Raw genomic sequence first — 14,222 nt, 5'->3', positions numbered from 1 at the left:
AATGAAGTAATTCCCACATAAAATATCTCATACAAGTGATTCAGACAGAGGGACTATTGTTTCCCTGTTTCTAGTTTATGAATAAAAGGATAGCGTCCTCCTCTCTGTTACAAAGGTATCAAATTAGGATCCCCCCATTTATTGATAGCTTCCACAGTGGTAAGGAGAGATTGGGTATTTTGGGTTGAGGGTAAAAGTATTGGAAGAGTGGAGAGAGAGTTCCTGGTATAAGTTGATAGATGTACAGTAGAGCTGACTAATTACTTTATAATCATTTCGTTTTCATATAGCGTTTTGTCTATGTTATTAAACTGGGAGCGCAGTGTCCCGGAGTGCTGCCATTATTCTTGATCCCTGGGCCAGCAAAAATTGCCAGTAAGACCCTGTAGGAAGGCATGTTTTAACATTTTGAGCAAGGGTTAGCAAACCATTAGCTTCTTTTTCGGCAATCCCTTGCAGTAGAGAATGATTGTCTGCCATGACTATCTCATCTGTTGGTTCGTAGATGGCTGGTGGTGCCGATCCGGGATAAACAGACTCTGTTGCAACTCGGACATGTGTTTCCGAGCTAAATAGGTGCTCATGGATTGGTAATTCAACCTGTAACGAGTTGTTTCTGCAGATTCCACTTTTCCGCCTCCGGTCAGAGGGTTTTGAAATGCAGACTCTTCCTCGATCTGGGGTTGTCCTGGGTAATAGTCTTCCGTGAGTTGATGTTGAACTTCCTCATATTAGCTTTGAGGACATCCCTGAAGTGCTTTCTCGGCCCTCCTATGGAGCGTGTGCCATGCTGAGAGAAATAAAACTTGCTTCTGGAGTCAAGCATTCGGACGCCGTGGCTGGCCAAGCAAAGTTGATCTTGGATGATCATCACCTTGATGCCCATAGTTTTGCTTGCGAGAGGACATTGATGTCTTCCGACTGTATAGCAGGCAATGGTGATGGTAATTTTCCTGCATCCTGATAAATCTCCTGTATGTTGTCCCCATCTCAGCTCTGTAAAGTAGGTTGGGGTTCCCAATTCCGTGATAAACCATAAGCTTGGTTTCGGATCCAATGTCGCAATCTTCAAACATCCACTTTCTCATGCAACCAAAGGCTGCACCTGTACATTTGAGGCGGTGCTGTATTTTTTCGACAATGTCAGGCTTCTGTGAGAGATTACTTCTAAGGTATGGAATATGCTCAACGTTCTCCAGAATCTCATCATGTATCTGAATTAAAGGGGCTGAGGACTGCTTTAGTAAAGACGAGGACGAAGGTCTGAAGATCTACCTCCCAGTGTGGACACACAACAGCATTGGCAGCAATGATTGAAGTTGGATGGTCTTTGATCTGGTTAGCAACCTATTAGCACTGGGATAATGAATAAACGCTCAAATTAATGCTACCCCTCCACTCCCACTCACCTCTCAAAGGCAATGTTCTTGGTGTCCAGCTGAGTTGTCACCACAGGAGCTGTCAGGCGGCTCATGGCCTGCTCCTCGGTGGGCTGCACAGCAGCCAGGAGAACTTCATGGTCCTGGGAACCGAAGGTCAGCGTTTCAGAGAAGACCACCCGTCTGTCATGATCAATCTCCATTACCACCGCACTGGTCTCTGTGTGTATCGAAGAGATACATTTATAAATGTAAATTTAGAGTTGCCAACTGAAGCAGTCGGCACGACCTGCTGATTTAGTTCAGTTTTGTTCCCTGCCTTTTTCAAAGTATTCTTCCGCTACTATCTATTTTTTTCTATTGGGAAAAAACAACCATGAAAGCAGGACTGGATCAAATTACCTCTCCCCCCCCCCCCCCCCGCTCCACCTGGATTTATGTGGCATGAGCACTGAACACATCTATCAGTGTACAAAATAATAAGGTCACTGACCTTGACCCCTGAAGATGAAGCTGCGGTTCCCTCGTTGCCAGGTCATATGATCAAACCCGAGAAGCGTGGTGTCTACACGTAGGTTCTGCCCACTCTTCCACACCTTATACGTATCACTGGGGCAGATCTTGGAGACCAAGGGAACTACGGAGACAGCCGTCACTCAGTTGCAAGAACCATACAGATCTCAATTGATCTAAATATTCCTAACACTGCCACAGCCCACGAGAGGAAGTCTGCTAGGCAGTTCTTGAAACGGCTAATATAAAAGCTCCTTAAACATCGTGGGATATCATTTCCCAGATGGGGAGTATTTGACCAGCTGAATTACAGGTTATTTATTTAGTTGTGTACTATTACTGAAATAAGAAGTTTAATGAATATATACAATTAGAGAAACGACAGTTCAATTGCAACAATTTGACAATGTGTTTCACATACTGGGTACATTCCACAGCTGCTCTCCACTCAAAATGAAATGACAAACGCCACTGACCTGGAGAAGCTGCGTCTTTGCTACAGTATGTGTTCTTTCAGGCTCAGCGTGAGATCCTTATTAACTCTGCTATATCCCAATGGAGTTTCTTTTTAAATTCTATGCTTGTTTTTTTATTTTTTGTACACCAGTATTGAACTTTTGGGGGTCGCGATGAGCAAGGCATGTATTGCTTTTTTTTAAAATTATGATTCCATTGTGCGAAATAGAAAACTGCAATAGGACAATGACAGGCTGCTATTAACCCAGTGCCAACAAATGTCTCCGGGTGCCTCACAAAATTGTCCAGCCAAACCTCCTCATCACTCTGTGACCTTCCAGTGGAGCTGAGCTCAGTCACACCGATTTTCTAATCGTCAAACATGACCAGTTAATGATTGTCGCCACCTCCCTCCCACATTCAGTACTACAAGACCTGGAGAGCTGCCGGAAAGTGACTGACAGGACACAGAGTGAGGAGGAGTGGGATAGGGAGAGTGAGGTGGAGGAAGGGAGAGAGTCTGCATGCCTGTATGTCTGTGTGCATGTCAGCTTGTCTACAGATGTATGTGTTTGTGTAAGCCTATGCACGTTTGTCTGTGTGCGTGCCTATACTTATGCATGTCTGTGTGTATGTGTGTGTATATGCCTATGCATGTGTGTGTGTGAGTGTATACCTATGCATGTCTGTGTGTGTATGTGTGTATAACTATGCATCTCTGTGTTTGTGTGTGTATACCAATGTATGTCTGTGTGTGTGTATACCTATGTATGTCCGTCTGTGCAAGTCTGTATTTGAGTGTGTATGCCTATGCATGTCTGTGTGTGTCTGTGTGTGTATGCCAATGCACGTCTGTGTGTGTGTGTGTATGCCTATGTATGTCTGTGTGTGTATACCTGTGTGTGTGTGTGTATACTTATGCATGTCTGTGTGTGTGTGTGTGTGTGTATAAGTATGCGTGTGTGTGTGTGTATACCTATGTATATCTGTGTGTGTATACCTGTGTGTGTGTGTGTGTGTGTATACTTATGCATGTCTGTGTGTGTGTGTGTATAAGTATGCGTGTGTGTGTGTGTGTATACCTATGTATATCTGTGTGTGTATACCTGTGTGTGTGTGTGTGTGTGTGTATACTTATGCATGTCTGTGTGTGTGTGTGTGTGTGTGTGTATAAGTATGTGTGTGTGTATACCTATGTATATCTGTGTGTGTATACCTGTGTGTGTGTGTGTATACTTATGCATGTCTGTGTGTGTGTGTGTGTGTGTGTGTGTATAAGTATGCGTGTGTGTGTGTGTGTATACCTATGTATATCTGTGTGTGTGTAGGCCCGCCAAGGGGGGTGGAGGGGAGGGGGTCTGCCGGGGTTGGTGTCCCGGGCCCGTTGGCTGGGGGGGCCTGGCTGGCGCTGAAAATTTCCCCTGACCCCTGGTTGCGGCCAGGCCCCCAGTGGGGTTCAGTCTGGCGCTTTGGTGCTCCCCCAATCCCCACGGCTGCTGCCTGGGGGCCTGGGGCCTGACGGTTTGGAGATGGGACCGTGGGGGGTTGGGGAAGGGGAAGGTGGAGCGAGTCCAGCGGTTGGCGGCGCGGGACTTCCCGCTCACCTTGTGCTTCCCTCCTTGATTGGGGAGGTGGCCATGCAGCAGGTGCGGTTCTCTCCCGGTTACCGCTGCTGCCCACTGGTGGCTGTTTGAGCGGGGGAAGGGGGATGTTTGGGGTGCCACTGTCCCCCTCCGTATCCACTGCCCCCCCTCTGCATCCACTGCCCCCCCTCCGCATCCACTAGCCCCTCTCCGCATCCACTGCCCCCCCTCCGCATCCACTAGCCCCCCTCCGCATCCACTGCCCCCCTCCGCATTCATTAGCCCCTCTCCGCATCCACTGCCCCCCCTCCGCATCCACTAGCCCCCCCTCTGCATCCACTAGCCCCCAATCTGCATCCACTAGCCCCCACCTCCGTATCCTCTAGCCCCCTACGCATCCACTAGCCCCTCTCCGCACCCACTGCCCCCCCTCCGCATCCACTAGCCCCCCTCCGCATCCACTAGCCCCCCCTCCGCATCCACTAGCCCCCTCCGCATCCACTAGCCCCCCCTCTGCATCCACTAGCCCCCCCTCCGCATTCATTAGCCCCTCTCCGCATCCACTGCCCCCCCTCCGCATCCACTAGCCCCCCCTCTGCATCCACTAGCCCCCCCTCTGCATCCACTAGCCCCCCTCCGCATCCACTAGCCCCCTCCGCATCCACTAGCCCCTCTCCGCACCCACTGCCCCCCCTCCGCATCCACTAGCCCCCCTCCGCGTCCACTAGCCCCCCCTCCGCAGCCACTAGCCCCCTCCGCATCCACTGCATCCATTGCCCCCCACCTAGGCAGTCAGTCACCCACCCAGTCAGTCACCCACCCACCCAGTCAGTCACCCACCCAGTCAGTCACCCACCCACCCAGTCAGTCACCCACCCAGGCAGGCAGGCAGTCACACAAGCAGTCGGTCACCTATGCAGGCTGTCACCCACCCAGTCAGCTACCCAGGCAGTCAAGGGACAGTCACCTGCCCAAGCAGTCATCCACCCAGGCAGTCACTCACTCACGCAGGCTTTCTATTTAATGGAGCATATGTATAATTAAACGGAGTATATCTATCTGTTGCACTTGTTTACCTTACTTGCGGCTACTTACCCCAGCTGGTAAACTCCCATTTCATCTCTACGTAAAAGTCCTGCGCCTGAGAGCGGAGAAAAGGAGGAGAGGAAACGTGTGAGACTGCAGGAATAATCAGCAGGTCCCAGTGGCAGACCAGGAGAACGTGAGCCTGAGAGCGAGAGAGGGCAGGGTTTAAGGCCCGCCTGATAATATGAGTGGACTGTCAAAATAACCTCTTCTGTGACACAGGGTCCTGCTTTAAAGGTAACCTTGCCCAGTGAAGACAGTAAGAGGGTGATTCAATTGAACAGCCATATGATAGCCCATATTTTCTTGTCTCGGATTAGGGCAAAGAAGTGTGCATTGCTACAGATGTTTGTAAATCTATGCTAAGCTCTGCTGCTGGTCCTTTGTATGACCTTAAGCAAGTCACTGCCTCTTCATGCTGTCTATCACAAAAGAAATGTGCTTTCAGTAGACATTGCAAAGGAATAAGACAGATAAAAAGATAGTCAGCAAGAAAACACCATAATGCATCTTCTAAAATCTAAAGTGTGTATTAACCCTGCACTATACGCATTACATTTCACACAGGGATTATTCATGCAACTGTGATAGTGCCAGTCGGGCGACTATCGCACGGAAACTCCCATGGAAGTCATGGTTTAATAAATAACCATTTATGTATCAATAGGTTTCTCTAATGCAGCGGTGCGCAAACTGGGGGTCGCGCCCCCCCTGAGATTAACTGCGGGGGGCACTGGGTTTACAGAGGCTCCGCGCGCTTCCCGAAGGCACTTAAATTAAGCGGTGAAGACTTCTGTAAACCTTACTTATCGTGGTTCAGCCGGCATCTGGAGACGCGTTGTCATGGCAACGAGGGGTCAAATGATGCCACGGGGTCATGTGACGTCGCGTTGCTACGGCAACGTGACATCATGACGCACAGACGCTGGGAACAAGGTAAGGAGGAGGAAGGGAGGGGGGCGTGCGGAGAGCAGGACAGTCGGCAGGTGGGCGCAGGGGGAAAAAGCTTGGTAACACACAGTTATCAATTCGCTCATTCCCATTCTTGTGAATCAGCAAATACAAATACCACTTGTGGGCACATTCGCATGTCCCAGACACGTCTGCAACCCTGTCTGCGAGACCGAAATATACCCAGAAGTGGTATTTAAATTTGCTATCCACTGCACGGTGGAGTTTTTTTCCTCACTTTTCTTTTACCCACCATAACTTTTTAATGTCCTTCTTGTGAAGGAAGTTAACGCAGGATCTGTCTGTTACCAGCTTCTCGCCATGTATAATATGTACATTTGAGTTAATTTTAAGGATCAGGGCGAATTAATCTCTGAAAAACATAAAATTCTTAACGTGTCTTCATTTGCGGAGCATCAAAGGCCCAGATCTACAAAGCTTTGTTAAGTCGCTTAACGTGAACAGAAGTTGTGTACACTGCTGTACATGATACGGCCGCGGGACTTAATGCTGGTGTTCCGGTCCGCAGGAAAGAGAACAATGCCGGGACAGAACGCACACTGCACATCTTGGTGTTACCTCACCTCATGAGCTTTTTGAAATTAGTGTATCTGCATTCTTCAGGCTTTATAGGTAAATAGTATATACTGTACACAATTTTCTTGTTTTGTGTCTTCTAATTACTATAGCGAGAAAGAAATCAGATGATAGCCTGTTTATGACCTAAAATGCATTTTGATTGCAATATACTATCTGCCTAATTACAAGAGCAATCTTTTGTGAGAGCAATATAGCACCATTTTTACATCCTACTATAATTGATATACTAGACCAGAGCGATCAAATACGCTGCCCAAGTAACCTTCTCATGCAGCCCGAATCTTGCTATGGCCAGGAGGGAGGTTGTTTGGCCCGGAGTGAGAGTGGGAGGGAGGCTGTTTGGCTGGGTGAGTGGGCGGGTGTTGATTGGCTGGGAGGGAGAGTGAGCTGGCCTTTGGTTTGCTGTTCGTTCTGGAGGGAGGCAGGTTGTTTCGGGCCTGGCGAGAGAGGATGGGGAGAGAGGGGGATGGGTGACAGTGAGAGGAATGGGTGAGAGAGGGTGGGATGGGTGAGAGAGAGGGGGAGAAAGAGTGTGGGGGAGAGAGGGGAGGGTGGAGGGTAAAGAGGGATGGGGAGGGAGAGGGGATGGAAAGAAAGAGCGCGGATAGATGGAAAGAGAATGGATGGCGGACAGACAGAAGGGATGGGGAAAGAGAGGGGGAACGAGGAGAGAGGGGGTATGGGGAGAAAGAGAGGATGGGGGTGAAAGAGAGGGGATGGGCGAGGGAGAGGATGGGGAAGAGAGTGAGTGGACTGGGAAGAGAGAGAGGTGACAGGGAAGAGAGGGGACAGAGGATGGGGGGTAGAGGGAGAGAAGATGGGGGGGAGGGAGAGAGGATGGTGAGGGGAGGGAGAGAGGATGGTGGGGGGAGGGAAAGAGGATGGTGGGGAGGGAGATAGGATGGGAGGGAGGGAGAGAGGATGGGAGAGTTAGAGTGGGGTGTGGGGAGAGAGAGGGGATAGGGTGTGTCGGATGGGGAGAGAGATACAGTATATATATACCCACACACACACACGTTTATATATTTTTAATAAGGAAAGCACAATAAAAAAGTGTACACGTAGGTTAAAGTTACTATTTGTTTAATCTTTTCCTTCCGCCCCTCTAATGGTGCTGCCCAAGCCTGGCAGTCCAATTTACAGACTTGCCCCCAAGCTATTCTGAGTTTGACGGTCTGTCCTACACTATATTATTTTTTTGGGTCAACTTTTTCCACAATCCGGTTTTGCGTCTGTGAGACTTTATATAAGAAGAGGACACATTGTGGGAGACCTCTCTCTCGAGCGGCTAAGGATAAGGAAAGTCTATCATTAATTATTTATTATCGATTGAGGCACATCGTTTATTATTATTGTCACAATCATTTTTTAATTTTCACTTTTTTCACTCTTTTAAAAAAAATTATTTATACGTTTTCTTATCTTTAATCACTTTTTCCAATATTCACATATATTTATGGGACTTATTTGAGCACCTTTCTGCACTAACTTAATGTCACGTTAAAGCTAATTTAGAATTTAGGCTTTACAGTACGTAGCACAATTAGGGGGAAACTGAATAAAATGTAACATGCAAAAATAAAAGTACTAAATTAACTAACAATATATTAATTAAATATTAAGTTACCACATCCTGATGAAATAGATAAGGTGATCCTTGCTCATAAGAGCTAACAATCTCATTTTTTTCCCCTGAATTATTTCTGAAGAGGAGCATACTGTAACCCATTTAGCTCTGGAAGCAGATGACGCCGGGCCCCTCCAGCACTAAAAGGATTAACTCACATAAAATACCCATTAGCACTTAGTCACCGACTATTCCCCAAGGATCAAATCAACCTGCTCCTGGAAAAAGAAGACAGTGGATGGAGGATGCAACATCTTCCCTAGGAGTCAGAGAAACCAGAGAGCAAGAAACAAACATTCAAAGAAACAACAGACATAGAGGTAGATCAAGGTTCAAAGTATCCGCCCGCTCCTCCTTCTCTAACCGTGCACCCCACAACTGGAACTGTCTACCGGAGACTCTCTCAGCCGCCACCAGTCTAAGTTCTTTCAAAACTAAAGCCGTCTCACATTTTAATCTGGTCTGTAACTGTTATTTACGCCTATAACATTTATTATTTCTAAGGCCTTGGCCATGTTGCTTGCTTGCTGGCGGAAGCGTGCTGACGCGCGCTCCCGCTCAGCACTGAGCCCCTACAGCCGCAATTAGAGCGGCTTCAGTAGGGGCTCACCTGCGCTTCCGCGGGCTTGCGGAAGCGCAGGTCTTAGGGGAATTTAAAATTCCCCCGCTTGCCGGCGAGACAGGCCGGTCACGTGAGCGGTTCGCCCAATGAGGGCGAACCAGATCCGTGACGTCACTGGCCCGCCCCCGGCCAGTGACGCGCCTGCCCCTGGACCGCCCCCTGACGGCCTGCTGAGAGCGCTTGCGGTAAGCAACCGCAAGGCCAGGGAAAGCACCCGCTTTCCCTGAGCCTCAGCGCGCCTCAGCACGCCAGCGGTAAGCGTGTCCGAGGCCTAACTGTGCATGCAATGTCTTGTATATAATTTATCACCCTGTTCACTTAATGTAACTATGTATTTGTAACCATGTATTTGTCATCATAACTCTGTGCCCAGGACATACTTGAAAACGAGAGGTAACTCTCAATGTATTACTTCCTGGTATCACATTCTATAAATAAATAAATGCTGTCTGATGGTACTGAATATATGGTTAGGTGAGACCGAATATGTAGAGCCACCAAACATCCCGTTTTACCCAGGAGAGTCACAGTTTATACATGTTGGTAGAAAAGCACAAATAGGTTGGGAACACCTGTAAACAGTTTATTAAATAATCACAAGTAAGGTCCAGACCCTCTCCGTTAAGTCACTTAATTGAATGCCACATTCACACTAATGGTCTATCTTCAAAGGACAATAACATAACATGTAGTCATGTTTTCTCCCGTAAAGAGCATTGCATTAACTATGATGGCAATTATGAGATGAAAATGGCGCGTTACCATGACATCTCATATACACTCGAGTCTGTCAAGGTTAACGCGGGGACTTGGCGTTACGGTAAGGAATCGGGGAGCGCGTCCCCCGCGGCGCACTCCCTCCTGACCTGATGTCAAGCTCAACCCCGCTGTCCTTACAGCGCGCGCGCGGTCCCGCAGGAGCTTTTCTGACGTCGCGGAGTCTGACTCCGCCCCCTGCTCGCGACGCGCATCAACGTTACACGGCGCGCACACGTGACGCATGTGCTCCGCTCCCAAGCTGCATGTCAACTCTCTGTATTATGCCCGCCTGTCTCCTGTGTCTCTCCTCCTATCCGTGCCTCTGCGGAGGCCGCGCCTCCACTCCGCCCCCTCTCTCATTGGTCATGCTCTCCCATATATGCTCAGCGGTGTCATTTGCACTTTGGCTGAGCATAGTTCCAGTTAGCGCTGTTCTCCCACTTCCTGGTTCCTTGTCCTGCCTTGTCTCCTAGCTCCTTGTTTCAGATTGACCTCCTGTGTACCGACCCGGCTATTACTTTGGACTCCGCACTTCTGGCTTACCGACCCGGCTTACCTCAGACCTTCCGCATCTCTCCAATCCTGACCACGGCTTACGGACCTCTACGCTCCTACTGGCTCCAACCCCTGACCACGGCTAAACGGACACTGACCACTCTACCAGCTCCTACCACAGACCTCGGCAAGTACCTGACCATTCTACTCTCTCCCATCCTGACCCGGCTGCCTCACCATCCGCACTCCAGACGTGCCCCCATGGCTGTGGGTGGCGTTTAAACCCATTCCCACCTCAGTACCGGGGTCCCGTCTTGTTTGTGGTGAGCACAGTGTTACAGTTATGTTCGGGCATACCTAATCTCACATCCAGACCACGAAATAAAGCTTTTGCAGTGTCTGGATTGGTGTCACGCCACAGTTAGGTATAATATATATAAAACCGCATCATATCCTGGTGTTATTTCTCTCTTTCTTAACATGAGTTAAAGAACTATTTCAGGGTCTGGTTTATAGTAACGCTAAGGCATACTTATGTCAGGTTATTGAAAGATAATGCAATATTATGCAACCATAACGGGACGGGAAGTCTATACTAGTGAGGTGTAGAACGGCCGCTGTTTTTGCACATAACTGGCATTGAGGATACGTGTTAACCTCGGGAAACAGAAGATCTGTTCCTGTTTCAGGTAACGCCACGGTACGAGCCCCGATTTAACAGAGCTTTGTAGATCAAGCCCTAAGTTTTCTTTTTAATATGCTATCACAGGTGTGATTCTGTCCTAATTAAGCCTTTCAGAAACTTGGTAGCTGCATGAATAACACTATTATTCTTGGCTTAGAAACAGTTTCACCTTTTTTTTTTTTTTAGAGACTAATAAGAGTTATTTCATAAAGAAGGTCTAACTTACTCCTATTACTGCAGCATAAACCTGTTGGGCATTGGGAATAAAGAAGTATGAAATATTCTCTATTTATATTCTCGTTAATTGTTTCATTAGTGCATGTTATGTATGCTCTACTAGTAATAATCTCAGAGGAGATGGTCGTGTGCCTGTGATTATTGAGTAGGTTAGAGTAATGATAAAGAACAATTGCAACACATGCCTCAGACGGGTCCTGCAAACCTGTCTCAACCCAGCATGCAGTGCTTCCATTGCAGTGAGGGATTCTGGGTAATGACATGCAAACAAGCACTCATAGTGCTACAGTATGTTAGAGTAATTAAAGTCCTAAAGCCAAGATGAGAATTAAAACATTCGCTGCCAGTGGGACCTGCAATGCATTTAGGTAATGAGATTAAACATTCAAGAGGACATCTTAATGTCAAGAAAGCTAGAGTTACAGATGGACACAGGCTGAAGACACTGTACAGTACTTACAAAGTAATAAGGGATGTTAATGCTTAATATTACCCTGAGGTGTCCATCATACCTTACGCAGCTTCTCCAGAAGGATGGGTATCGCCGCCAGACGTTTCATGGTCCTCTGGTAATCACGATGCCGTAATACCAGGCGCACCAGTTCCAGGTCACGTGTGCTGACGGCCTCCTGAAGCACTGGGGGTGATGGGGAGTGACAGAGACTGCATTACACTGCTTTGTGATTGTACACACGACAATTAAAATAGCCATTGCGGTTACTTACCTGTCCATCCGCTGCGGTTCTCCTTGCTGACGTCAGCCCCATGTTTCAGCAATACCTTGGCACACTCCAGGTGTCCCAGTGTGGTGGCGAGGTGAAGAGGGGTCCGTCCCCGCGGGTCCACCTGCTCAATCTGCTCCTGCACCAGAGACAAAAACACAATATGGATTTAAAAAGCCCATGCATGACCGCTCCCCCAAATTGATAAACTCTCCTTTCCACAAGTTGCTGATCAATCTAAATGGTTATTTAAGCCATAAATCCTATTGATATTTTTTTCAAATGTAGTCCTATTTAGAAAAACAGTTCAAGTCTGAAAAAAAAATCTGACACCTCTAGGACTGCCATGCTATAGTGTACTAAATCCAGGGTGAATATCATAGGATATTGTGCCAAGCACAGCACAGCACAGCACAGCACAGCACAGCACAGCACAGCACATGCATATCATGTAGGGTTCCATGTGCACCTGTACAGCTCTCTGGAAGTAAAACTCTATACTCATCTCCTTATTCAGCAGGCTGGATGCTCCTGATCACATGGTATGTAACACAATACACTATAAACGTAAAGGACAGACTGGACACACACCAACTGCTTGCACTGGTCTTATCAAAGTGGTTGTCCGCACCAGTCTTTGCAGTAATGGGTTCAGGGTTTAGTGGCCTTCATTCATAATGGAGAGTGTTACACAAAGAAAAAGCTGCTTAAAATATGCCTATCCACAGCATAAAATCTACAAATACTATTTCATAGTGTAGCAATTACCTCTAAACAATCACGTTACCTCTAGGAATAATATATTGTCGCGTGCTCAAACATGAATCACCTCTAGAAACGTCAAGTGACAATGTTCCAAAAAGCAGAGTGTTACCTTCATCATTTTATATTGTACCAAATCTAGAGATTTATTGCACAGGCATAAAGTGGTAATTACATGCAGACATGCAACTGCTGGAGATTATCCATCCCTCATGGCGACAGAAGCCAGACAGAATATGTCTCCTGTGGTCTTTTCTATACTGTAGCTCTCTCCCCCCTCCCCCCACCCCCCACTACTTACTCAGTTCCTGCAAAGACCACTTACATGAAATGAAAAACAGGTTAATTTTTCATTAGTTTGACTTGCTAAGAGCACTGAGCATTCATGGGTGAAAAAGACAAGAAGTCAATGCCATAGGAAGCCCATAGGAGCCACTTTGTAAAGGGGGGTTGTGTCTGGTAGAGGAGATTGATGTTGGTGTGTCTCTTTATGCATGTGCCGAGAACAAACAAGGTGCTTTTGGGACCATGGAGGCATCTCCCATTGTCATAAAGAATAGGAAAGCTGTTTGACCCCTTCTGTGGCAGGGGCACATTTTGCTCCTATTTGGGCCATTAATGCTGATCCATCTGGGGAGTAAGGCTTGATGATTTATATTAATTAACAGACTGTTACATAGTTCTTCTGATATATCATGGGAGTAAAACTATAATGAATTCCACCCTTTCAAATTCAATTGTGTGAATAAATATGGTCTCAAAGTCAACCAGGTGCATGTGTGCCTGTGTGCCTGTGTGCCTGTACCTATGTGCATGGAAGAGGGTCGCTGTGGCTGTGTACCTTTAGATCTGATGTAATGCACTCAGAGCAGTGGTCTCAGGAGACTTGCAATCAGTGGCAGAAGGCAAGGCATGCTGCTTCCCCTTCAGCCTGGCGCCTCCCAAGCTACTGGCAGTTCCTTCTGCTTCTCTCCTACCCTCCTGCTAAACGTTCCCAGTCACAGATCCCAGAATGTCCCTTCTAGTCCTCGAAATAATGCTCTTGGCAAGAAATGGTTACATATTATAAACATCAACATTTAATACTCATATTAAAGCAGCAATCCCGCCTATTACCCATGTTGACATTGTTCAATAGACCAAAACCAGGGAATGAGCCATGCTATATTTAATTTTGGAGACTCCCTGGTTCACAAGATACTTATTCTTTTAGTTGTCAGTACTGTACACTTTTCTGGAGATGGCGGCAGCTGTCAGCCAATAGGAAGACACAACGTCATCCCTAGTAGCTTCCTATTGGCCATTGGTGGGCATTTTGATTGACCAATTCAGAGCGAAAACATCGGTAAATTAAAACGATAGGTATCTCAAGAACTAAAGGGTCGATGAAGATAAAAACAGCACGGTTCAGCTCCAGAAGACCCAGCCTCCCACCCCTGTAAATAAAATGATGTTGAAAAACAATGGGGGATTTGCTGCTTTACAAAAGCCCCAATAAGCAATTTTTCCTAGTATTCATAAACTTTGCAGTGCCTACATTGCCTACGGCTGCTTTATTTCTTTGAGTAGTGGAAATGCATTTTACTAGCCTGTTATAGCGCATGTAGACCTGTCCTCACTAACACTGAACCTGTTTAGAGTAAGAAACAATACTGATGTGTGTATATTTGCACAGTGCTTCTCAATGCCACAGCACTTGGCAATTACTGTATGTACTTCAGAAGCATTTCCGCTGCTCTGGTCTG

General features: G+C 47.2%; 1 protein-coding gene across 4 annotated transcripts in view; it reads right to left on the bottom strand.

Annotated features, from left to right (window-relative positions):
• The window catches only part of ANKRD13B (ankyrin repeat domain 13B), a 135,080-nt gene that overhangs the window by 16,694 nt on the left and 104,164 nt on the right, over positions 1-14,222 (bottom strand). For all 4 annotated transcript variants that reach the window (XM_075594209.1, XM_075594211.1, XM_075594210.1 and 1 more), the window contains 5 exons: positions 11,719-11,854; positions 11,506-11,630; positions 5,027-5,072; positions 1,873-2,016; positions 1,410-1,599 (listed from right to left, as the gene is read on the bottom strand). In XM_075594209.1, the coding sequence (XP_075450324.1) occupies positions 1,410-1,599; positions 1,873-2,016; positions 5,027-5,072; positions 11,506-11,630; positions 11,719-11,854 (641 nt within the window). The remainder of the gene's footprint in view (positions 1-1,409; positions 1,600-1,872; positions 2,017-5,026; positions 5,073-11,505; positions 11,631-11,718; positions 11,855-14,222) is intronic.

The sequence above is a fragment of the Ascaphus truei genome, chromosome 3 (genome assembly GCF_040206685.1).
Source record: "Ascaphus truei isolate aAscTru1 chromosome 3, aAscTru1.hap1, whole genome shotgun sequence".
NCBI classification, from domain to species: Eukaryota; Metazoa; Chordata; class Amphibia; order Anura; family Ascaphidae; genus Ascaphus; species Ascaphus truei.
The sequence above is the reverse complement of the archived record's forward strand: the minus strand, read 5'-3'. Positions and strand labels throughout refer to the sequence as shown.